Raw genomic sequence first — 25,263 nt, 5'->3', positions numbered from 1 at the left:
AACACACTGCTCTCAGGATCTTCCACTGAACTGTGACACATGGTCTCATTCTTGGTTTCAAATATTGCCCAACTTATCGTGTGGTTTTCATCAAAGGTGTGGAAGTCCCTGGTTACCCATCAGGCAGTGTTGTGAATACCTGTGACCTCCCACTCCTGGGTGTGGCTCTGGAGTGTGGTAAGGAGACCCAGGATAGGTGGAGGCAGGCTGCCAACAAAAGTAGAATGTGCAATCACTTGCCTGTCTCTGGGTGGAGTTCCGGATTTATGGGCCAGGCTCAGATGGTGCTGGATTACTGTAAACCTGTCATGACCATAGAGCCATGGAATCTCTCAGTGGTCATGCGAAATCACATCACCATAGCCTTGGCCTAACCCTTGAGGATCCCTTCCTATGCCTCATAGCTAAGAGGCACAGGGAGTGCGGGGCAGGACCAGTCCCTGGAGTTATTTGACCATGAGTCACCAGGATCAGTACTTTGTGAAGGTTTTGCATGTCTGATCCTTTGCTAGGATCAAGTGGGTGCACTTGAGAGACTGACATCAGTCCTGCTCTCAGGGAATTTATAGAGTGGTTGAGGAGCCCATGAGGCCATCAGGCAACAAGACTGGATGGAACATGATCTGCACTAAATTGTGTGGTAAAATTTGTGTGGAACAGTAGTTCTAAACTAGGAACAGTTTTGCCCCTCTCTCCAGGGGACATCTGGCAATGTTTGGACATTGTTGGCTGTTAACAACTAGGGGGGTAGGGTGTTGCTACCTGCATCTATGGAGTAAAAGCTAGGGACACTGCATTCTAAGCAGTGTGCTAATTACCTGCTCAGAGACTTAGAATTGTGACATCTTGGTTGCCCCTAATCATCAGGTACTATATGTCTGGTGAACAGTATAGGTATAGCATTAGTTTTTGTGGCCAGTAGATGAGATTCAGCCCTTCTGGAACTGACATTTTATCACTTGATCTGAATAATCTGGAAAAGCAACACCCCCCCCCCACCCCCCAAAGATAAGATCTCAGTAGGGCCCAAATAACTTTATATAGCTTTAAGAACAATTAGGCTACAGTTATTTTAATAATAGCCATATTTCAAGCCAGGTGCCCATTGCTGTGGCTTGAGTTTATTGTAGTCTATTTCTGATAACATACTAAATTATTTCTTTTCTGAGTCTTCTAATCATTAAATATAAGGTCTTATAGTTCAGAAAGTTCTTTTACGTTACTCACTGTAATTTGGAAATGGAGTCTCTGGATTCTGAAGATTAAAAAAGAAAGTTTGTATCTGTTTGCAGGGAGACCATTTTCAGTGTGATCCTTTGTCTGAGGTAGAAGTAACCGGTTTCCTTGAACAGTGTTGCACTTTTTATTGGCAGTAGGTTTCTGGTACTGGTCTCTAGACAAATAGGCACATAAGACAAGTCCCATTAATTTTTCTTTAGCTTCCAACAAAAGCCTACTGCAGTGGGATAGAACTGCTAGCAGAAAATGGGGTTGGCCCTGGCTGGTGTGGCTCAGCGGTTAGAGTGTTGTCCTTCGGACTTAAGTGTCTTGGGTTTGATTTCTGGTCAAGGGCACATACCTGAGTTGCTGGTTCAGTACCCAGCACTGGTTGGTAGGTGTCGTGCAGGAGGCAACCAATCAATGTCTCTCTTTCTCTCTCCCCCTCCTTCCCTTCCACTCTATCTAAAAATCAGTGGAAAAATACCCTCCTGTGAGTATTAACAAAAGGGGGAAGGGCTTAAGTTTAGAATTTTGCTTAAAATGAGGACTGTGCCTCTGGGGACACCCGCCCTCACCCCAATGTGTATTCTTCATTGTCAAATGAAACTGGTGAATCTTTTTTTCTTTAATCCTTACCCAAAGATATTTTTCCATTGATTTTTTTTTTTAATCCTCACCTGAGGATATTTTCCCATCTACAGTATCTTCAAATAGAGTGTGAGAGAGAGACATCTACGTGAGAGGGACACATTGACTGGTTGCCTCCCGCATTACCCCAACCAGGGCCAAGGACGAACCGCAACTGAGATACATCCCCTTGATTGGAATGGATGCTCTAACCACTGAACCACACTGGGCAGGGCCATTGTTTGTTTGTTTTTTTAAATATGTTTTGTTTTTTTATCCTCACCCGAGGACATTTTTTTGTTTTTTGTTCAGATAGAGTAAGAGTAGGAGGGGGAGAGAGAGAGAAGCATCGACATGAAAGGGACACATCGAGTGGCTGCCACCTGCACAACCCAACCAGGGCCGGGGACAAACTGCAACTGAGGTACATGCCCTTAGCAGGAACCGAACCCGGGTCTCTGTGGACCGCAGGCCAACGCTCTAAACGCTGAGCCAAACCAGCCAGGGCTAAATATGTTTTCATTGATTTTTCAGAGAAAGAGGAAGGGAGGGAGAGATAGAAACATCGATGAGAAGCATTAATCTGCTACCTCTTGCATGCCCGATACTGGCAATGAAACCCGTAACTGGGCATGTGCCCTGACAGGGAATCAAACCAGGACCTCTCAGTCCACGAGACAATGCTCAATCTACTGAGCCACACTGGCAGGGCTGATTTTTTTTTTCATATAGAGTGGAGGATGGGAGGGAGGGAGGGAAAAAGAAAGAGAAAGAGAAACATCAATGTAAGGGAGACATCAATTGGTTGCCTCCTGCACAACCGCGACCCGGGGACAGGGATTGAACCCTTGACTGTTTAGTCCATGGGCCAGCGCTCTAACTGCTGAGCCAAACCAGCCAGGGTTGGTGAATCTCTTAAAGCACATCAACTACAAGTTAACTTGTACCTTCAGTCTTTCAGATCCCTTTCAGAGAAGTATTTTATTTGATCAAGAGCCATTTTCAAGCTCTAACAAAGACTTTGGCAACGTAGAAGCCAGTCATAGGAAGAATATTGAACCAAAAACCAGAACAGGGTTTTGAGGATCCAAGTTCTGTCATCTGCAGCCTTATGCTAAATGTTAGTTTCTTATCCATAAGATAAAGGTAAACTTTTTTGAGAGAGATAGAGAGAGATCGATTTCTTGTTCCACTTATTTATGCGTTTATTGGCTGTTTCTTGTATGTGCCCTGACTGGGAATCAAAGTGGGGCGTCCCAGTCCATGGAATGACACTCAGTCCACTGAGCCACAGCAGCTGGACAAAACTTTTTTTTTAATGTAACAGTTTAGTTATTATGAAGTTCCTCAAAGGCAAAATTCACAGCTTATGAGTTCTTTTTTGTGCTTATCAGCATCTAGTAGGAAAGTTTAGGAAAACCCCTAAACATGAAATTCTTTCCACTAAAATTTGGGTCCAGAATACTTGTTCTAGCTGTGTGACCCCTCTGAACCTCAGTTCCCTAGTTTCCTGTAAAGAGGGGGATATATAACATAGATAAAAATGCCCAGCCGAATGTTTGATTACCAGTCACTGGGCAGAATTTGGTTCTCTGTCGCATCGCTTGAGGGTTGTGGCAGGAGATTTTCCTGATTCTGCAGAGGTGTTTCCCCCAAGAAAGAAGGGCCCCTTCTCTTTGTCCAGATACCTGTTTTACATGTGTGTAAGGTGTTTCTTGAGCTTCGATGTAGACAGTTCAGATGTCTGTTGTTTATATTTGGGCCTCTGAACAATCTATTACTGAACTTAAGAGCAGGAGAGGCTAATCAGATGCCCACAGGGGCCAGGCAGGGACCTGAGTCAAGTAGATGGGGTATAGGACAGTAGGGATTATGGGGGAAGCTGTGGTAGAGCCAGAGCTCATGAATATCTGTGACTCAGCCTAATATGGCCCTAAGGCCCTAATATATGAGTCCTAAGTTTTCAAGAGAAGCTGGAAATCTGAATTTCTATAAAAATTGTTCTCATTTTAAAATGTTGACAGACAGTTCCACTTTTTAAAACATTGAAAAAAAGGTACCTTGTGGGCATAGAACTGATTAGTGGGCCCATTGTGTCCTAAGGGCCACCAGTTTGCAATCCCTGCCTTCAAGCAGGAGAGGCAGTTAGATCCTACTGTCATAGGATCAACTGTGGACACATGGCAGTCAACTGAATTGTACTCCTGCTCAGTCGAAGTGCCACCTGCTCTGTCGCATGCTACCTGATATTTTATTCCTCAGTTCTCTGCACCAGCTCTTGCTGAAATGCCCATTTCTCAGTGCATTTATTCTGTGACAGAAGAGACCAATGATGAGGGATTTCTGAGTGGGCGGGGGGGGGGGGACCTCAAGGCAGGACTGTTTTTTCTTCTAAGTGTCCAAGAGAGAAAGAATGGCACATTAACCTAATGTCCTATACTGCTGCAGCCAGCATGGCCTGCTTGCAGGAAGACATTGACAAGTAGCCTTTAATAAAACCATGGGATATGTTGCAACTTTCAGTCTTTGCTCTGGGATTTTCCTACCAGGGTCAAGTGGTTTTATCTGAGTTTGTTATTCAGGTTCCTAATAGCAACACAGGAAATGGATTTTAATTTCTTTGCTGGCTGCTCTGTTTGGGGGCTATTTAATGAGCATCCAGTTGCAATGCAGCTTTGGCAGCAACGGTGCTAGTGTGGATAGGAATGTATCCAACTGACATGTTACTTTAAAAAAATACATGTTTGTGGTATAGTGTATGTATATTTTTATGGATTGAGGCAGAGAGATTATGAATAATTTAATGTGGCTTGATTCTAAGTGGCTACTCTTAGGGATAACTGTTGGGATGTGTTTGGGATTCTAGAAAAAGAGTATCAGACTATTCCACTTGTAGGGGGCAAGAACTGTGCATATTTTATGTTTATTATAAATCTAGGGCAGTGATTCTCAAACTTGAATATATGTGTAAGCATAATCAGGGGAGTATTTTTATTTTTTCATTTAATTAATTATATATTATTATTTCTTTTAATCCTCACCCTAGGATATTTTTCCATTTATCCTCAGATAGAGTGGAAGGGAGGGGAGAGGGAAAGAGAGAGAGAGAAACATCGACTGGTTGCCTCCCACACCACCCTAATCAGGGCCAGGGACCAAACCATAACTAAGGTGTGTACCTTTGACCAGAATCAAACCCAAGACTCTTTGGTCTGCAGGCGGACTCTCCACCTGCTGAGCCAAACGGCCAAGGCTGTTGTTCCACTTATTTATGCATTTGTTGGTTGATTCTTTTTTTTTTCTCTCACCCGAGGACATTTTTGCATTTATCTTCAGATAGAGCAGGAGGGAGAGAGGGAGGAAGAGAGAGAGAGAGAGAAACATCGACATGAGAGAGACACATCGAGTGGTCGCCACCCACACAACCCCAACCAGGGCCAGGGACAAACTGCAACTGAGGTACGTGCCCTTAGCAGGAACCGAACCCAGGACTCTCCCATCCACAGGCCAACACTCTAACTGATGAGCCAAACTGGCCAGGGCCATTGGTTGATTCTTGTATGTGACCTCTTGGGGGATTGGACCCACAACCTAGGAGTATTGGAATGATACTCTAACCAACTGAGCTACTTTATTTTATTTAAAAAAATTTTTTTTTTCTTCATTGGTTTTTTTTTTTTTTTTTTTTTTTTTTAGAGGGAGAGGGAGATAGAAACATCTATGAGAGAGAACATTGATTGGCCACCTCCTGCATGCCCCCCACTGGGCATGTGCCCTGACCAGGAATCAAACCTGCGACCTCTTGGTGCATGGGTTGATGCTCAACCACTGAGCCATCATGGCTGGGCTGGGAGTGTGTTTTAAAGGCAAATTTCTTCAGTCTCTGCCCCAAGAGGTTCTCAAGCAACATTCTTTTCTCTCTCTCTCTCTTTTTTATCCTCACCCGAGGACATTTTTGCATTTAACTTCAGATAGAGAGGGAGAGAGAAAGGGAGGAAGAGAGAGAGAAACATCCACATGAGAGAGACGCATGGAGTGGCTGCCACCCACACAAACCGCAACTGAGGTACGTGCCCCTAGTGGGAACCGAACCCAGGACTCTTCGGTCCATGGGCCGACGCTCTAACCACTGAGTCAAACCAGCCTGGGCCTTTTCTCTTTTTTTTTTTTTTTTTTTACTGTGTTTTTATTGATGTTAGAGAGAGAGGAAGGGGCAGGGAGGGAGAGAAAAACATGCCTGTGTGTTCTCTACCTGGGATCGAACCTAGGCATGTACTGTGACCAGGAATTGAACCAGCAACCTCACTGTACATGGGACCATGTTCAACCAAGTGAGCCACGCCAGCCAGGGCTCAAGCTACATTCTTAACTATACCCCAGGTGATTTTAAACCCATGGGAAACACATCTCTCTGTTGTTGCATTTGTTTTCGAAGTGTGTTTCTTGCTCGTTTGGGGCATATTCACTTATTTGTGAGATGCCCTAACTAGTTCTGATTCACTGTGTTGCCCTTCCTCAGATTCTTGGAGTCATTCTTTAAGTCTGAGAGAAGATTGATAGAATTGTTCCAGGAGGCCCTCATAGGTTGAAGTAAATGCACCCCTGTCCCTGCTACTTCAGGGTCCCCTGGGACTCCCCTTCAGCAGCATACACTTTAGCCAAATCTTGAAGCAGCAGTTGCCCCCATTGGTTCTAGGCTTTTCTTCAATCTGTCAGTAGCTCCAATCTTTGGCTTTACCCTTAAAGGCACTTTTTACAGTTAGCGGATGGGAGACTGGATGTTCCTGAGCCCAGGAAGCTGCAGTCTAGAGGTCTTAAGGGCACACTATCCAATTTGAGGGATGAGACTGAATTTTATCAGATGAGATTTACTGGCTTGATTAGGGAACCTGCCCCTGGCTATTTATCCTTTTGGAAAATTACTGAACTCAACCAAACAGCATAAAAGTTCATTTCTAATATCCCGGTCCATACAAAGCAAAGTCTTGGTTAACTTCTTAGCCTGCCCTTTATCAGGGCTCCTTTAGCTAGTAAAGTTTAAAGGTTTAATTGTCATGTATAGTGTATATATTGTGATGGAGGCAAAAGTAATATATAACAATCCCTACCATCAAAGAGAGGGAGTTTAGACTAACAGAAAGGCCGTGATTCCTTGCCAAATCATTCCTCTGCCAGAGCTTATTTTCCTTTACTCCCAACTCTTCTGTAACCTTCCACCCAGTTCACAATATGTGCCCTTGAACAATTCTACTTATTTTCCTCAGCTCTTCAAACAGCCTTAAAAGCAATAGTATTAGGGGGAAAGTGAGTTTAATTTTCTTATTGTAAAATGTAGGTAAATCCACAAAACTTTAAAGAATATTTCTTATGACCACCTACAAGTCCTTTTCTAAAGACCTAGAAGTGCTGCATTTTCAGAAATTGAAGATTCTATCTAGGATAGAGAGAAAATATCTGAGCCAGTTTGGCTCAGTGGTAGAGCATCTGCCCACAAACCAATGAGTCCCAGGTTCGAGTCCAGCAAGGGCACGTAGCTAGGTTGCAGGTTGTTCCCAGCCCTGGTCTGGGTCATGCGGGAGGCAACCAGTTGATGTATCCCTCTCACATCGATGTTTCTCTCACTCCCTTTCTTTTCCTCTCTCACCACCTGAAGATAAGTAGAAAACTATCCTCAGGTGAGGATTAAAAACAAAGAAAATACCTGATTCTAAGTTAAAGTTGCTTGCTATCTTTTCTCATTTAGCCATTTCAAATCTGTCTTGTTTATGAAGACTCTGTTATTTTTTGGTTACAGAACATTACCAAAATCAGATAGAACTCCACTTTAGTAGATGTTCAGTCCTAGAATTTGGTCTACTTTCTGGAAAGTCATTTCTAATTCAAAAATGGAAGGAAAGTTGATTTTGTTGTTTATTCTGCAGTAGAAGCCACAGCTTATATAGCAGGGGTGAAAAAAAGAGGAGGTCCAAGTTGAAAAGTAAATATGAATTGCAAAAATATGTTGCTATTTATTCAAATCTCCACCAGCTAGGGAGAAATTAGCTATGTTAACCAACAATGAATTTATAAACTGTGGTACTTTGGATATTATTTTAACTGTTGTACAAAGCATTTGAGGTCTGGCTTCTGCTGAATTTTCAGCCTTTCCTTTCACACTACTACTCTCCCTGAGATGCACTGTACTCAGCCACACTAGTCTTTTCCCTTGAGCACACCAAGCTCATCCGGCAGTGGTGTCTTTACGCACTTAACATTCCCTCTGCCTGAAACACTGGTCCTGTAGGTTAGCTTAAGCTGGCTTTTTTCATGATTCAGAGCTTCACTCAGACTTCACCTTCTCAGGGAAGCCTTTCCTGACTACCCCATCTAAAGCCCTTTGTCCTATTAGTCTGTTTTATTTTCCTTATGAAGCTCATTACTATTTTAAATTCTAATCTCACTTGTTAATTTTCAGTCTTCTTTACTAGAATGTATTTAAGATCTTTTTGTCTTTGTGGTATTCTCCAGTTTCATACAGTGTGCCCAGATGTGAGTTCTTTATTGTCCATAAGTTCCATATCTTTAGTCAATTCTGGGAAACTTTTGGTTATCTCTTTAAATATTACCTCTCCTCGCTCAACTGGTGTGGCTCAGTGGTTGAACATTGACCCATGCATCAGGAGGTCACCTGTTTGATTCCTGGTCAAGACACATGCCTAGGTTTGGGGCTTGGTCCCCAGTGGGGAGCCTGCAGGGGGCGGCCGATTGATGTTTCTCTCTCATCCATGTTTCTATCTCTCCCGCTCCCTTCCTCTCTGTCTAAAAATCAATAAAAACATATTTTAAAAAGAAGTCAATATTACCTCTCCTCCATTCTCTACTTTTGAGCTTTCTATTTCTCATTTGCCATTTCCATTTTTCCTCTTAATTGGTAGAAGCCCTTTGTTAGGTAATTTTCTCAGATCTGTTTTCCAGTTCACTGATTCTTTAACTTAGTCTAATCTCTGTATAACCATTTGTTTAGTTTTTAGTTTTAATAACTATTTTTCTATATGTTTTATTTTATTTCCCCCCCAAACTTCTTGGTTTCTGTTTCTTTTTTAGTATGTTTTTTCCTCATGTTTTTCATTCTTTCTTTTTGGCTTTAATAATTTGAAACAGCCCTGGCCAGTTTGGCTCAGCGGTTAGAGCGTCTGCCTGCGGTCCTGAGAGACCCGGGTTCGGTTCCCGCTAAGGGCACCTACTTCGGTTGCAGTTTGTCCCCGGCCCTGGTTGGTCGTGCGGGTGGCAGCCACTCGATGTGTCCCTTCACATCGATGTTTCTCTCTCTCTCCCTCCCACTCTATCTGAACAAAAAATGGAAAAGTGTCCTCAGGTGAGGATTAAAAAAATAATAATAATAATTTGAAATATGCACCCTGGCCGGTTTGGCTCAGCGGTTAGAGCGCAGACCTGCGGTCCAGAGAGGCCCGGGTTCGGTTCCCGCTAAGGGCACGTACCTTGGTTGCAGTTTGTCTTCAGCCCTGGTTGGGTCGTGCGGGTGGCAGCCACTGGATGTGTTCTTTTCACGTTGATGTCCCCCCCCCCCACTCTATCTGAATAAAAAATGGAAAAATGTCCTCCAGTGAGGATTAAAAAAAACCAAAAAGAAACATGCTTGTAATTTGTACTTTGTCTGGTCATTCTATTCTCTCTTTTTTTTTTCGACCCAGGAAGTCTTATCCTGCTATTTGTTGAATTTCCCAAGTCTTTTTGTGGTGTAGTACTTCTGTATAAATTTTTGTATTTTGTATTGTGAGTTCATCTTCAACAGAGCTTTATTTGTGGAGATCCTTCATGCCCTGATTAAGGGTAGGTCTTATCAGAGTTTTACATTTCTTCTGCCAGATGTCATAGAAGTTATTGCCAGTTTAGGGCCACTTCTGTGTTAAATTTTTGTATTGGGAATTTTCAGACTATGTAGTAGAACAATTCAAATCTGAAGTTAGCTTGAGGAAAGGCCTGTGGTTACAGATTATAAACGGAGATACTTTTTTGCTCTCAATTGCTTTTTGTCACTGTGTGCCAATGGGCTAGTTTTATTGTTGTTGTTTTTTAATCCTTACCCAAGGATATTTTTCCTTTGACTTTCAGATAGAGTGGAAGGGCAAGAGGGAGGGGGAGAGAGACAGAGATCTGAGAGAGACCCATCAATTGGCTGTCTCCTGCATGACCCTGACTGGGGCCAGGGATTGAACCTGCAACCCAGGTATGTGCAGAATCAAACCCATGACCCTTCAGTCTGCCAGCTGACTCTTTAACCCCTGAGCCAAACTATTCAGGGCTAGGTTTTTTTGTTTTTTGTTTTTGTTTTTAAGTTTTTCTCTTCAATTTTTTTCATTATTGATGTTAGAGAGAGAAGGGAGGGGGAGAGAGAAATAGAAATATCAGTGAGAGAGAACATTGATTGGCTGCCTTCTGCATGCCCCACACTGGTGATTGGGCCCATAACCTGGGCATGTGCCCAACTGGGAATCAAATCGGCAACTTCTTGGTGCATGGGTCAATTCTCAACCACTGAGCCACACCAGCTGGGCAAAGTTTTTTTTTTTTTTTTAGAGAAGAAGGGAGAAGGAGAGATAGAGAAACATTGTAAGAGGGAAACATCAATTGATTGGCTACCTCTCGCACGCCCCTGCTGATGATCAAGCCTGCAAGCTGGGCATGTGCCCTGACTAGGAATCAGACTGGCAACCTTTTGGTGCATGGGTTGATGCCCAACCAACTGAGCCACACTGGCTGGGTCCCAATGGGCTAGTTTTTTTTCTAGTCTACTCTTTCTCTCTTTGGGGATCATCACTTTATATAATTGGTACTCAGTTCCAGTTCCCTGTTTCAGGTAGGCTCAAGAGCAATAAATAGCCACTTTCCAAGGCAACTGGAAAGGCTTGACCTCATTTACCAGTGTAGTTTCTAGTTCCCCCACAACATTTTTGGCTCCTGGGGATCCTCTTGTTTTCTTGCAAGCTCAGCTATGTAATTTAAATGATATTGTTATATAGCCAGTATTTCTAGGGGTTCTGAGAGAAGAATTTTAAAGTTACCTACCCGGCAGTATTGCAGGAAGCAGGATCTCTTCCCCCAGAATCTCTTGCTCATTGCTGTAACTGTAGCATCGAGCCTGGGGAAGGAGTATCGATACATATTTGTTACTTGATTTGTGGAATTGGACGTTTCCATTAGAAACTGTTTCTTTTCCCCGTAAGGAAAGCCAGGGGTGTGCTCCAAATTTGTTCATATCCAGCAGCCAAAATAGTTAGTGTCCTATGCTTTAGCATCCCATGAAGTATTTCAGTTTTCCTATTTTTTAACCTTTAAACTTTCCGAAGAACATGAAGATGCTGTTGCTAGTTGCTAGCAGAGCGTTTCAGCTCTATGAATTGGCAAATTAAAACCATCCGTGGGCAACTGTTACTGCCCAATGTCTCTCTTTATGCTGGCACTTTGAAAATTCTTGTGCTCATTAAATTGACCTTTACAGTGGCTCAGCTAAGAATAGCAACTATAAGACCTGGAAACTCTTAAGGAAAATGTTGTCAGTCCCAGTTTTTGCTGCCACCAAAGAGATGAGATAATTTTTTGCATATGTGTAAAAGGCATACTGTTCATCCTTTTCCATTGTAAAAAATGTTCTTTCCAGTTCAGTGTTGGTCATTCTTGCTCCTTCTTTGTGCCTGTGTTTTTTGTTTAGTGACCATGTGTGCCATATATCTTGGAGAAGGTCACTGTGGTACCAGGACTTGAAGGCACATGCCTATAATACACAAGGGTCCTAATGGTCATCACCAAGTCCTCCCTGAGGTAAAAGACCTCGGCATAAAAGCACAAGTTATTTGCACAAAGTTCATTTGTGTGACGTTTGTTTTACCTTTCTAGCATTTTTTGGCCATAGAGTTTTATGCAAATGAAAACTGCCAGGAAGAAGATATCTTTAAAATGCAAATCTGATCTTGTCACCTCCCTGCACAGTCTGGTCCCCTCTTAACCTACTTTCTCAACCATTCCTAGCTAACGGGCTTTGCTTGTTCCCTTTTTCCTGCCTGGAATGTTCTTCCTGTCCCTCTTCCCTGGTCACTGAGTTTCAAACCTCCCTGAAGATCTCAGTTCCAACTTACCTTCCTCCTAGAAGCCGTTCTGGACCTTCTTTTTTTTGTTATTGTTCAGATAGAGTGGGAGGGAGAACGTCTGGACCTACTTGACTAGCTCCTGGGTCATAATCTGTTGTAACTATCATTGAATCGTGTATTTTTCCCTCCTGGTTGCAGTTTTAATCTGTGTGACTACATTATTATTATTATTTTTTATCCTCACCCAAGGACATTTTTCCATTTTTTGTTCAGATAGAGTGGGAGGGAGAGAGAGGAAGAGAGAGAGAGAGAAACATCGACGTGAAAGGGACACATTGAGGGGCTGCCACCCACACAATCCAACGGGTGGGGGGGACAAACTGCAACCAAGGTATATGCCCTCAGCGGGAACCAAACCCGGGTCTCGGGACTGCAGGCCGACAATCTAACCACTGAGCAAAACTGGCCAGGGCTGACTACATTATTTTTTCATGAGACTGCAAGCTCCTCAAGGACAGGGATCAGACTGTTTTTAGCCATTTTCCCATTGTGTTCCCTGCCCCTAGCTCAGGGCTGGTGCAGGGTACTCCATCAATGCTGAAGGAAGGAATGTAGGTCCTGTTTTCCACACTGGAATGAAACACCATTCTGCTGTTCAGAAAATCAGTATATGAAAATAGGACCTTTTGAGCAAAGAAGGGAGGATTCCCAAGCCTGTTGTCCCTCCCCACTGCCAAGTAGAAAAGGAGGGATCCTGTTCTCAAAGTCAAAGCGCTCCACAGGGCGGGGTTCTTATTTTTCCATCAGAATCAAAATGTTGATTTTTATTTGATTTAAGATTTATTTAAGCAGCTAAGGAAGTGTAACTTCAACCAAGGAGGCTATAGCTTAATAATAATTAAAAGCTCAGACTCTGAAGTCTGACCAACTAAATTGTATTGCTTGCTAGCTGTGTGACCCTCGGCAAATTACTTAGCCTCTCTTGGCCTGTTTCCTGACACTACCCACTTCACAGTGTTGCTGTCAAGTTCAGATAAAGGACTACATGGAAAGCATTTAAAACAGTGCCTGACACATAGGAAGGGTTCAGTGCACATTAGCTATATTATTCACCCTGGGTTGTCCTGCCTTCATGGAGATTACATTACCATTGTTTCATTAAGCAAATCTTTATGTACCAAGCACTGTGCTCATACTGGGGTTGGGGGAGGAGGATAAGGAGACAGAGCTCCTGCCCACAGAGAGAGTGCAATTCATTCTCTGGTTCCCTTCTGGAGCAAGGGGGTGGGAGGGATAATTACTGGTCACTACTCAAGTGTTGGCCTGAACAACATAATGTGTGTAAAGTACTTGATGATGCTTGGAAGAAAAGCAAAGGATAATCATCAAGGGTGCTGAGAATTTCCGTATTTGAACTTTCTATTACATTCTCTCCAGTTCTGTTTTCTATTCTTTGTGTGTCTGGAGCAGCCCACGTTGCCAGTGAACTTTGCTATTCTCAACGAGTTTTAAGTGAATGCAAAATGCTGTTTGGATGGTTTTTCATGCTGGCAATAATGGCTCACAAAATAATACTGATATTAAGAGCTCAGTGAAGCCCCGCCGGTGTGGCCCAGTGGTTGAGCTGTGACCCATGCACCAAGAGGTCACCAGTTCGATTCCCAGTCAGGGCACATGCCCAGGTTGTAGGCCAAATCCCCAGTTGGGGGCATGCAGGAGGCAGCCAATTGATGTTCTCTTTCATTGATGTTTCTCTCTCTCTCCTCCTCTCCCTACCTCTCTCTCTCAAATGAATAAAGAAAAAAAAATTTTTTTTTTTAAAGAGCTCAGTGAAGTTAAGTAACTTACCCAAGATCACACAGTTAATAAGCATAGTGGGCTAAATAAGTTAATAAACTTGGTTTTGAACGTAGATCTGACTGATGGCTGACCCTTAATCACTTCTGCTTCACAGTGGATCTTGAGCCACATGAAGGTCCTAGAGGTCTGTGAAAGTCCACTGGGTAACCTACTGTTAAGCTGCATTTTGCAGGGAAGGGTGGAAAGCACCAAGCAGGGTTTGCACACCACTGTTCTTTGCTGTCTCTTGGAATGAGAGGAGGAGACCTAGATTTCAGGAGCTCTTGAGTTGTGTCAGAGGGGATGGGTGGCGGATAGGATAATAAAGCCTTAGGGTTGAAGAGGACATTAGAGAGCATCTTAATTAGTCTTAGGGCCACTGAGGAACTGAATCAAAGTTCTGTTCTATTTGGTCTATTTGACTAAACTTAAAACACCTAGATTTTTTTTTTCTCTCTCTTTTTTTTAATCCTCACTCGAGGATATTTTTCCATTGATTTTCAGATAGAGTGGGAGGGAGGGAAGGAGAGAGAGAAACATCAACTAGTTGCCTCCTGCATGACTCCAACCAGGGCTAGGGATTGAACCCATAACCGAGGTACGTGCCCTTGAACAGGAATCAAACCTGAGACCCTGGTCTTCGGGCTGACACTCTTAACCACTGAGCCAGGGCTGGATTTTTTTCCTCATACCAGCAGGTCTCTCTGTCTCTGGAGGAGTTTACCTTGGCACTCACATCTCACTACCCCTAATCTACTTTTTTTTTTGGCTAAATAAAGGTCAATGAACCCACTTACATACTTATATTTCTGAACTGCCCACCATCTCTCCTTTGTCCTGCAGCAGAAAAATGGCCATTCCCATAATCAAGACCATCTTAGGCAGCTTGGAGACTCTATCTGGGGGCAGAGGGAGAAGAGGGGACGAGATATACTGATTGAAAAGCATTTGAAGAACTCTGGATGAAAGGGTGCTACTACAGTTCTGTTCTCCCTGGAAAAAAGTAGAGTTTATATCAGGCTTCCTGCCTCGGGGAATGGAAGAGCCAAGATAAAAGCTGACACCAGTAGGTCATGAGGATACCACCTGTTTAGATTTCAAACACGGTCCATTCCACTTAGGACTGGTTGGCCGCTATGAGTTCAGAGCCTGGACCTCACCTGGTGAATTTTCCCAAGGCAGAAGTATCACTGGGTTCTTCATTGTGTCAGAGTGTAGGCAGCATAGCCTCTTTTAGAAACTTTGTGAATACTTGAACTGTGCTCTTGTGAGCCAGTGCCAGAAGAATAGCATTTCAAGACTTGATAGACTCAGGAGAAACTATTTAAAAAAAATTTTTTTTTCTTTAAAGAATTTTTATATTGATTTTTTTTTTTTTTTTTAAGTGGGAGAGAGAGCCCAGCCGGTGTGGCTTAGTGGTTGAGCATCAACCCATGCACCAAGAGGTCGCCAGTTTGATTCCTGGTTAGGGCCCATGCCCAGTGGGGGGCATGCAGGAAGCAGCCAGTCGATGTTCTCTCTCATTGATGTTTCTATCTCTCTTGCCTTCTCCCTTACTCTCTAAAATCAATAAAGAAAAAAAAAATTTTTTTTTTAAATAAGAGGGAGAAAGAGAAAAACATCGATGTGAGAGCAGAACATCCATTGGCTGCCTCCTGCATGTCCCCCACTGCGGATCGAGCCCGCATGTACCCTGACTAGGAATTGAACCAGCATCCCTACGAAGCACAGTATGACGCCCAACTGACTGAGTCACACCAGCCAGGGCAAGAGAAACTTTTTGATGTCCTTATGAAAGCAGTTTTTTACTCTGAAGTCAGAGAGCATGTGTTCTATCAAAAGTGAGCACAGATCTGCTTTCTCCATGTACGCCAGGCCTCACAGGAAACATCTCACTGGACAGCCACCCACTGGGTGGTTGCATTTTGCCTACAGTGTACACAGGAAGGCAAAGACGGGAAGAAATGTTTGCAATATTGTGAAACCCTCATTGTCAGAGTTTACAAAATGCCTTTCCCATGTTTCCTTCTTCCTAAATCCCTTTATACAGGGGTGTAAGACTCTTAAAAGGCCAGGAAATACCTGAAGATGTATGGTGGAGACCTGCACTGAGCCAGGGAGTGGCTTTTAGCCATTCTTGTCCTCTCTCTGTGGCTTCAGGTGCCTGTACTGTTGCTCTCTGCCTCTAGCCCTGTAGATAGTCACTGGCATGCTTTGTTTATACCCTTGGCCAAGTAGACAGCCTAGTAAAGCCAGGCCCAGAGAGGATGAACCGACCATGTGACTTAAGTTTCCACTGGCAGGCATCTACCCGGATGTGTGCTGTGGGCAGGGTCAGCCTGAGTAGCAGCAAATACAATACTGTGGTTTTAGTTTCTTTGCTGAGCAGGGTTTATTCCCTTCTTTACTCTGAGCTTCTTGGGGATAGGAACAATGTCTTATTTATCTTTGTATCTCCCTCGTACCTAACCCAGTGCTTGGCACGAAGCAGTGTTCAATAAATACATGTGCTACTTCTTTACAATAAAGAAATGTTGAAAACCAGACAGAGCAGGTGACTTATAGGTCTCGTTACATACATTGCAGTCCAGAGAATATTTTGGGCTGAAGTTGAGGTTGGCTCATAGGGTATTTCATATATTTTTTAAAAATATGTTTTTATTGATTTTTCAGAGAGAGAGAAAGGGAGAGGGAGATAGAAACATCAATGTGAGGCACAAGGATCGGCTGCCTCCTGCACGCCCTCTACTGGGGATTGAGTCTGAAACTGAGGCATGTGCCCTGACTGGGATTTGAATTACGACCTCTCAGTCCATGGGACGACACTCAATCCACTGAGCTACACTGGCCGGGCAAGGGGTATTTCCTGTTTTAAGTGTGAAATGTAAAAAATCTTTCCCACTTCCATCTCCAGTCCCTAGTGCTGTGAATAGAATTTGGCAAACTGCTAGATGGTTACTCAGCAGTACCCTTTCTGTAGCTGTCCTTGACAAGGGACAGTATAAATCCTAGGTCCAGTCAAGATTATTAAGAGATCATTTGATAAAGCAAAAAAAAAGATCTAGAAAATTGAAATTGTACTAGGTCACTTGAGCCGGTCACTCCTTTTCTTAAAAGTGAGGAATTTAGCCCTTGCCGGTTTAGTTCAGTGGTTAGAGCATCAGCCTGTGGACCAAAGAGTCACAGGTTTGATTCCAGTCAAGGGCATGTACCTCAGTTGTGGTTTGGTCCCTGGCCCTGGTAGGGTTGTGGAGGAGGCAGCCAGTCAATGTATGTCTCACATCAGTGTTTTTCTCTCTCTCCCTCTCCCTCCCTCCCACTCTATCTGAAGATAAATGGAAAAATATCCTCAGGTGAGGAATTTAGTAGCAAGTATTTTAGCCCTCTTTTGAATCACTAATTAACCTTGGGGATCATGTGTTTTGAAGGGAGGATGGAATGCCTGACCAGATGCTAATCTTAATCCTAGAATATATATTGCATTAATTATTCCAGGAACTTTGACAGAAAAGCCGGCTTTATTTAAAACTACTGCTAATTAGCCTGGCTGTTGTGCTCAGCGGATTGAGCGTGGTGCCATGGACTTGAGGTCCTGGTTCGATTCCTGGTCAGGGCACATGCCCGGATTGCAGGCTTGATTCCTGCTGGGGGTGTGCAGGAGGCAGCTCATCGATTTTTCTCTCTCACTCGATGTTTCTGTCTCTCCCTATAAAAACATTTTTAAAAAACCACTGCTATTTACAGGAGAGTCATCACACTGTCACCAACTGAGTTTAAATAACACTGGAACACCAAATGTTTGTACTTGGATATAAAGAAAGTGACAACCCTTTCCTGTCTGAGGAAAACTCTGCTCTTTACTAGTCAGCTGTGTATGTTGAATCCTCTAACCTCTCTCTCTTTTTTCAAATGTACACATTTTTTTTAAAAATTAGATTGATTTTTAGAGAGAGAAGTAAGGAGAGAGAGAGAAACATTGATTTGCTATTCTACCTATTGATACATTCATTGATTGATCCTTGTATGTGCCTTTTCTGGAGATCAAACCCACAGCCTTGGCACATTAGGATGATGCTCCAGCCAACTGAGCCTACCTGGCCAGGGCCTCTTCTCCTTTTTTTTTTTTTTTATTATTCTTTTTTGCAGCCCAAGCCTCCCTCCCCGCCGCCGCCATCCCTCCTGCGAGCCCTCTTCTTTTAATAAACCATTTCCTCCCCCCTTAAATCTTCTATTCTTTTTTATATTTTTTTCTTAATGGAATAAATATTGGTACAAACCATTTTGGTGGAGGGTGAGGAGACGACCAGAAAGGAGGATGAGAAAAAATGATATTTAAAAACTATAATTTAATTGTGAATAAAGGCAGTTTTTTAAATCTGCAAGAAACAAAACAAATAAAAACTGTAATTTAATATGCTAAAATGTTTACTTATTTATTTACTTTTAGGATAAGGAAACCTGCGTGGGTACCAACAATCAGAGCTACATCTGTGACACAGGACACTGCTGTGGACAGTCTCAGTGCTGCAACTACTACTATGAACTCTGGTGTAAGTCCCTGCCTGGAGGTTTCTTCGAACCCCAGGGTGCTGGTTACTGCCTCTGCTTGTTGGAAAACCTTGGACTGGTCAGCGTTTTTCTCATTCTCTTGGGGCAGTGTTAGCAAGTAGAATCAGTTTCCAGGTTCCAGCAGTGATTCCTCTGTAGAAGAGGAGTACTCTGATACTCTTTGGGGATTGTGGGCTGAAGACTAGAGAATATGGTCTGAGCCTTCTTAAGAGGCTGTGGTTACCAGATCTGTAACAGAAACTCCTGCCTGGGTTGTCTTTGATGCTCTCTCTAGTGTGTGCTGAGCAGTGACAACCACTTAGATCTTTCCATTTGCCATCCCAGGCTCCCAGGCTTGCCATCTTTGCAAAGAGAGGTTGCAGCCAAACTGCTGTGAGTGCCGAGCTGGTTCTGTGAATGACTGTAAGTCCATTTTTCTGTAAGAACCACAAGGTTTTAGAACTCCCCGTGGAGTATCAAGGAGCTGCTTCTGTTTCTGATGGTCCTTCTCAAAGGGATAATCTTTCTCGGTTCCCTGCCTACAGAGCCCTCCTGGAGAGAGGGAGCCTCCTGTGCTTCATCCCCAGTTCTCAAGCTGAAGTGTCTGGAGGCTTTTCCAGTGCACCTAACCTGTTACTGTCAGCTAAATGCCCTGTGGAGACAACCCTTGTCTTGCCACTGGTTTGGTTGAGGCTGGGGCCACTTGCACCTTCTAGAGTTGCACAAGGTGGTGACATTGCTATGGTCTTCAGGGAATGACCCACGCTTAAAGACTTCACTAACACACTTTGTACTCTGATCTTCGTGGTACTCAGACAAGACACTATAGGATGCTCAATGAAGAATGGGAAGATGGAAGAGTCCTTAGGGCAGAGTCCCCAGGTGACCAGCATTTCAGTGGTTCTCACAACTGTCTGTTGAGAGAGGAAATGATACACTGTTTCCCCAGATAATTCTAAGCACCCCCTCACTACTCCATTTGGAAATGAGCTTTGGGCTTGTTTGTCAAACCATTGCTTTATTGCCACCATTACCCCTGCCCCCTTTTCCCTCTCTCCTTTCTGGTTTCTCTGTTCCCTCCCACATCAGTGATGTGGGCAGAGAGCAGCTAGAAGGGCTATTTATTATCTGGTGTGGAGAGGAAATTAGACTCTTGGCTGGGAAGACTCTCGTCTAAATGCAAATGGATCTTGTAGCCAGTGGGAGTGGTTCTTACAAACAGGACTTCTTTTCACCGTGGTCCTTCCCGTTTGGGGACTGGGGACTGACCTACTTGTCTGCCTTTCTGAGGAATCCCAGAGGCAGTCAAATGCAGACTCCTCCCCTAAGGAGAGGACAAGGCTCAGAATATCCCTACCCCACCCCCATCCCAGTCCTCCAAGTATATAAGCAGCCACCAAAGAGGCCCAGAATTGTTGCTGTTTTAGAAGGGGTGGAGCTGAGGGACTTACTAGAGAATATAAAGTGCCAAGCAGGTGGACAGACTCTGTTTAAATGTTTTAAAATGCAGATAACCGCAGGGTTCAAATTCTCCCTCCCACCCCTTGTTAAAACAAAAGTCGAAGCTGGGCTGCCAGGAAGCCACAGAGCTGACAGTTTGTTTTTCTGGGACCTGGCCCAGGCGCATCAGTTGCGGAAAGGGATGGAGTTGATGGCCCCATCTCAGATTGACAGAGTCTACTGAGCTGTTGGCAGAGCAGACTCAGTAGCCACCAGAATTGGGTCACCGAAGCCAGGGCGGCGTGGTCGGGTAGCAGGACGGGGCAGCAAGACAGGGAAACCCAGATGGCAGGGAGGCATTCTGGGAACCAGACACTTCACCCCAAGGGCTAAAAAGGCCAGAGAAAGAGCTACACGAGTGGCCAATTATCTCTCCAGTCATGGTCAGTTGGGAAAGGAGGAGGCCAGACAGAAACTAGAGTCTGGATGGGGAGAAAAGACTCACTGTTATACCACTTGGCCCTTACTTTTTAAGTTCTGTAGGGACAGAGATTGTAAAAGCAAAACTTTGCTCTCATCTGTGCCCTGAAATGGCTTCTTGGTCAGGAGATGCCCAGTGAGTGTTTCACCCCTCTGTGAATTCTTTGGTTTCCTCCTTATTAGGGTCTTGGCCTCCGCCTGATGTGTATAAAGAGAGGTTGAGTGTTGGAATGAGCCCTTTCAGTTCTCATCAGAACTGCACTTTTTGTGACCTTGAGCCCTATTCCCTCTAATTGCCTCTAAACTTTGCCTAAAATGTGAAAGTCATGGGCTCTGGGTTATTCTTTTTGTCTCTTTGGAAGGAAAAACATCTCAGCCAGGAAATCCTTGGCAGAGGGCCTTAAGGGGGAAAAAATACCATTTGCACCAACCCTTTTACCTCTACTAAGCTGAATTTTCCTATGTGTGGAAGACTGTCAGACACACAAGCACATACAGACCTCGAGCTTCAGGCAGCAAGCACCCTTTCTCCCACGTCTTTCAGTCTGTTGTTACCTGAGCTAGTAGTCAGTACTGGGCCTGCATCAGACAGGAAGTGAAGGTTCTGTTTTCCCAGTGCCGAGGTTGAGGCTATGGGACCTGATCATTACTCTTGTGGTCCAGCCCTCATGTTATTATGGCACTTGCACTTTAAGTCGTTGTTCAATCATTTATTCATTCAGCAAACCCTTATTCCAGTGGTTCTTGAACTTTGGCAAGCATCTGAATTTCCTGGAGGGCTCATTAAAACACAGTTTTCTGGGCCCTACTCCCAGATTTTTTGATTCAATAGATCTTAGATGGACCTGAGAATTTGCAATTCTAACAAGTTCCTACTGGATGTCCTGGCATCTTCTGTGTTAGAAACTGGGCAGATATAGTCCTTGCCATCAAGAAGGGCGTCTCCTAGCAGAGAGAGGAGGTAAGATAAGATGCCCCAGTAGTAATGCAAAGTAGAGAGTGGAATGTATTTGCCAGAGCTGCTATAAATGTCCAAAAGGAGAGTTTGCTTTGGCTAGGCAAGAGTTAGGCAGGAAGAGGTAGCATTTGAAGTGAGTCTTAAAAGTTAGATAGGGTTTAAACACATGGAGAAGGGTAGAATGATTTTCCAGGCAGAGGAACACCATTGGCCAAGGCCCCATGAGAAAGAACAAAGTATGCATCACAATATTAACCTTTCCCCTGGGGCTTGACTAGGAATAAATGGGCAATAACAAGGGTGCTAATGTGCATAGAACTCTCCTAGTGCTGGGCACTAAGTAAGGTCTTCATGCACATCGCCTCATCTCACCTTAAGAACATCCTACCAGCCCTGCCAGTGTGGCTCAGCAGTTGAGCATCAGCCCATGCACCAAGAGGTCACTGGTTCGATCCCAGTCAGGACACATGCCCAGGTTGTGGGCCCGATCCCCAGTGGGGGGCATGCAGGAGGTGGCCAGTTGATGTTCTCTCTCATCAATGTTTCTATCTCTCTCTCCCTCTCCCTTCCTCTGTCTCTAAAATCAATAAAGAAAAAAAATGACAAAGGTTACAAAGCTAGGAAATGGTTTCGTGAGCTGAGATTTGAACCCAGTTTGTCTACCTCTTCTTTTTTCTATTTGCAGTCATGCTTATAGGAAACTTGTTCAGTCTTTCAGATAAAGTTGCCTGTCCTCTGAAGTCTTCATTTCCCCAATTCAGGCCTTTGCTACAGTGGCAGTGGCAGGAGCTCCTGCTGAGAGGTATAAGGGGCCCAGGGGGTCACCCACCATCCTGTAAAAGGAGAGCTAATTTACAGTATGCTGTGGCTTCCTAATGAGGAATTTCCTGCCAGTAGGGGAGTGGTGTTTTCCCAAGTTTATTGTGAACTCTGGGACACATGACTCAGTGCCTACATTGGACTGTGATTGTTTTTAAAAACATGTTTCCATTTTGCTTAGCATGACAAATGCTCCCCACCACGAGGTCACAACTTTCAAAGTTGTCATTGGGGAATTTAATCTCAGGGTAGATGTATGTTTGGAAAGGTGGGCATGCTTCTGTCTTTTGCTGTGTGTCTCTTTCATTAAGTTTTCATTTTTTAAACTCTTCCTTGTTTGTGAAATCTAGCAAAAAGATAAAAAGTTAGCACAACTCCATAGGGACTAGTCTGAATATTCCCCCTTAAAGTTGATGTGACACTGCTTTGACTAGAATGGCTCCCAGGAGGATCCATTTTGTGAGGGTCAGGCAAAAATGCCTCTACCTTCCATTAAGTGGGACCAGTTCATTAGAGGTCTTTTCTGGACCTTTACTAATAATACTGCATCATACCACTAGACCCGTTCTGCTTCCAAGTTAGTTTCCCTCCAGATTTGATCCACAATAATCCAGTTGTCTCTTTTCTTTCCCTAGTCCCCTTCTGATCTGCCTAATTTTTTTTCTTTTTTAAAAAAAAGCCCTCTTTTACTGTTATACTTCTAGTTTAGTGGATCCCAACCTTTTTCTGGATCAAGGTTCCACTTTAAATCATTTTACCAAGAAAAGCCTATAAATTTACTGCATCAGTCAGGATAGGCTAGGTTATGCTGCAGTAACAAAGAAGTCCAAAATCCTAGTGGGCTAAAACAACAAGTTTACTTCTCACTCACACTATAGTATGTCTGTTGCAGGTTGGTTGGGAGCTTTGTTTTCACTTCATCATCCTTTGGGACCAGACTCACCCTGAAGTCACTCTCTGGAATGTTGCCAATTGCCATGGCAGAAGGAAGACTCATGGAGGGTTTCACATCAGCAAGAAATGGTCTGGCCTTTAAGAGACATGTGTCACTTCCATTCCCAATTCATAAGTTAGAACCAGTATCAAAACCTCATCCAATCAAAAAGGGGCCAGGAAGTTCAGCCTACCCACATGCCCAGAGGTGGAAAACCAGAACTATTTGGCCAGTGTGAAAACCAGTGCATGAGATTTTTCCTATTAAAAGCATGGTTTTTTGTTTGTTTTGTTTTGTTTTTTTTAAAGCCTGTTATAAAAGCAGAGAAATACTGCTTTAGGTTATATATATTGCTGCATGAAAATTAAAAGTTGGTTTACCTCTAGGTAAGAAACTATTGGAAAAAATGACTCGGGAGATCTAAAATAGTAGAATTAAATGTTGATTATCTAATGGGAGAATGTACTTTCTAAATTATCAAGCAACACCGAAATATGAAGGATTGTGAGGTTATGCTGGAAAACATAAGAGAAATATAGGTATTATAAAAAGAGTGTCAGCCCAGGATCTTTTTGACTTTGAAATACATTTGGCATCAGGCTCTTTAGCAGAATGCACTGTGCTTATTTGTGATGCCTCCCTCCAGTATGGTCTCCTGCTGAGAGGCTGGGAGACTAGGAGCTAACTAGATCATCGGGGGTGGGGTGGGGATGTTACAGGATGGCAGCAGGTAGCCAGTTCAGTCAGCCAGCAGCAGGAGAGAAATGTAAGTTTAATTAAGCAAATGTCAGTAGTGAATCTGGGAAGGGGAGGGAGACTTCTAACTTCAACCTAAGTTTATGTTTTCTGGTTAGGAATGAGGTTTTTCTATTTCCTGGTGGGAAAAGGGGAAAACGTCCTCCACCCATTGCCCTCCGCCTGTTCTGTTGCCAGCCCTCCAAAGACAGTTCCATTGAACACTGACATACACTGCAAGCAGTTAGGTGCCACACAGCTTGCCAGAGCCTGGCAGCTGCCCCACCTTGCTGTCTCACCCTGTAAGGGTGGCTTTGTGGGAAGATTCATTGGGGACACCCCTTAGGGGACAGAAGAAGCTATTGCTAGAGGCCACACCCTGAATATCAGTAGAATCAGAATATTGTGTTCTGGTACAAATTGGGGGTCAGGAATCAAGGTTCTATTAATTTACAAGACTGTCTGTAGGGAGAAGGGAGCCTTTAAAAAAAACAAAAATCGAGGCAGAGGAGCAACTGCTATGTGCGTGTGCGCGTGCCCGGGAGGCAGCAAGGGCATGCACACTGCAGGGCCACCGCCCCTCCTGGGTCCGCCCACCCTGCCCTCCCTGCCCAATATACAAAAAAATAAAAAGATAATAAATAAAAACAATAAAATGATGTTAACTCATTATGGCAAGAGTTACATGTGGAAATACTTAACAGATTCTAAACACAGATTTATAATTACAAAGCAGATAATAAAAAATAGATGTAGCATTTGTAATGGAAAAAAATGAAATTATTTAGGAATAGAGAACAGATGAACAATAATATAGTCTATTCTCATTTAAGAACAAGTCACCTGGGGAGGATGGGGAGGAGGATGTCAATGGGGAAAAAAGGAGAAACATTGTAACAAAAATAAGTTAAAAAAAAATAACAGGTCACCTTAAAATTGTTCCTCAGATAAAGTTTTTATTTATTTTTTTTATCCCCACCCGAGGACATTTTTGCATTTATCTTCAGATAGAGCAGGAGAGAAATGGAGGAAGAGAGAAAGAGAAGCATTGATGTGAGGGAGACACATTGAGTGGTTGCCACCCCCACGACCCCAGCCGGGGCTGGGGACAAACCGCAACCAAGGTATGTGCCCTTATTGGGAACCGAACCCAGGACTCTGGTCCGCGGACCAATGCTCTAACTGCTGAGCCAAACCAGCCAGGGCCCTAAGATAAATTTTTTAATTGCAAAGAAGTACATCTTCATCTTAGAAAAATTGGGAAATGTAAATAAGCAAAAAACAAGGGAGCTGGTACCAGAAAATCTGTTGTCCTGTTATCCAGGAATAACCTCATGATTAACTTCCTGATCATTCCTCTAGATGTTTTATATACGTTTTTTTTTCCTCACTCAAGGATATTTTTCCATTGATTTTCAAATAGAGTGGGAAGGAAGTAGAGAGAGAAACATCGATGTGAGAGAGACACATTGATTAGTTGCCTCCCATGTGACCCCAACCAGGGCTGGGGATGAACTGCAATGGAGGTAGGGTTCCTTGACCGGAATCAAATCCCCAACTCTGGTCTGCAGGCCATC

The 25,263-nt window shown here is 43.6% G+C and overlaps 1 protein-coding gene across 1 annotated transcript in view; it reads left to right on the top strand.

Moving 5' to 3' along the window:
* WBP1L (WW domain binding protein 1 like) overlaps nucleotides 1–25,263 on the top strand; it is a 64,756-nt gene that overhangs the window by 32,475 nt on the left and 7,018 nt on the right. Inside the window, exon 2 of the mRNA XM_036264506.1 lies at nucleotides 18,220–18,322. Coding sequence (XP_036120399.1) covers nucleotides 18,220–18,322 — 103 coding nt within the window. The remainder of the gene's footprint in view (nucleotides 1–18,219; nucleotides 18,323–25,263) is intronic.

Source organism: Molossus molossus, unplaced genomic scaffold (genome assembly GCF_014108415.1).
Source record: "Molossus molossus isolate mMolMol1 unplaced genomic scaffold, mMolMol1.p scaffold_m16_p_17, whole genome shotgun sequence".
In the NCBI taxonomy this organism is placed as follows: domain Eukaryota; kingdom Metazoa; phylum Chordata; class Mammalia; order Chiroptera; family Molossidae; genus Molossus; species Molossus molossus.
This window is presented reverse-complemented; position numbering and strand designations above follow the sequence as displayed.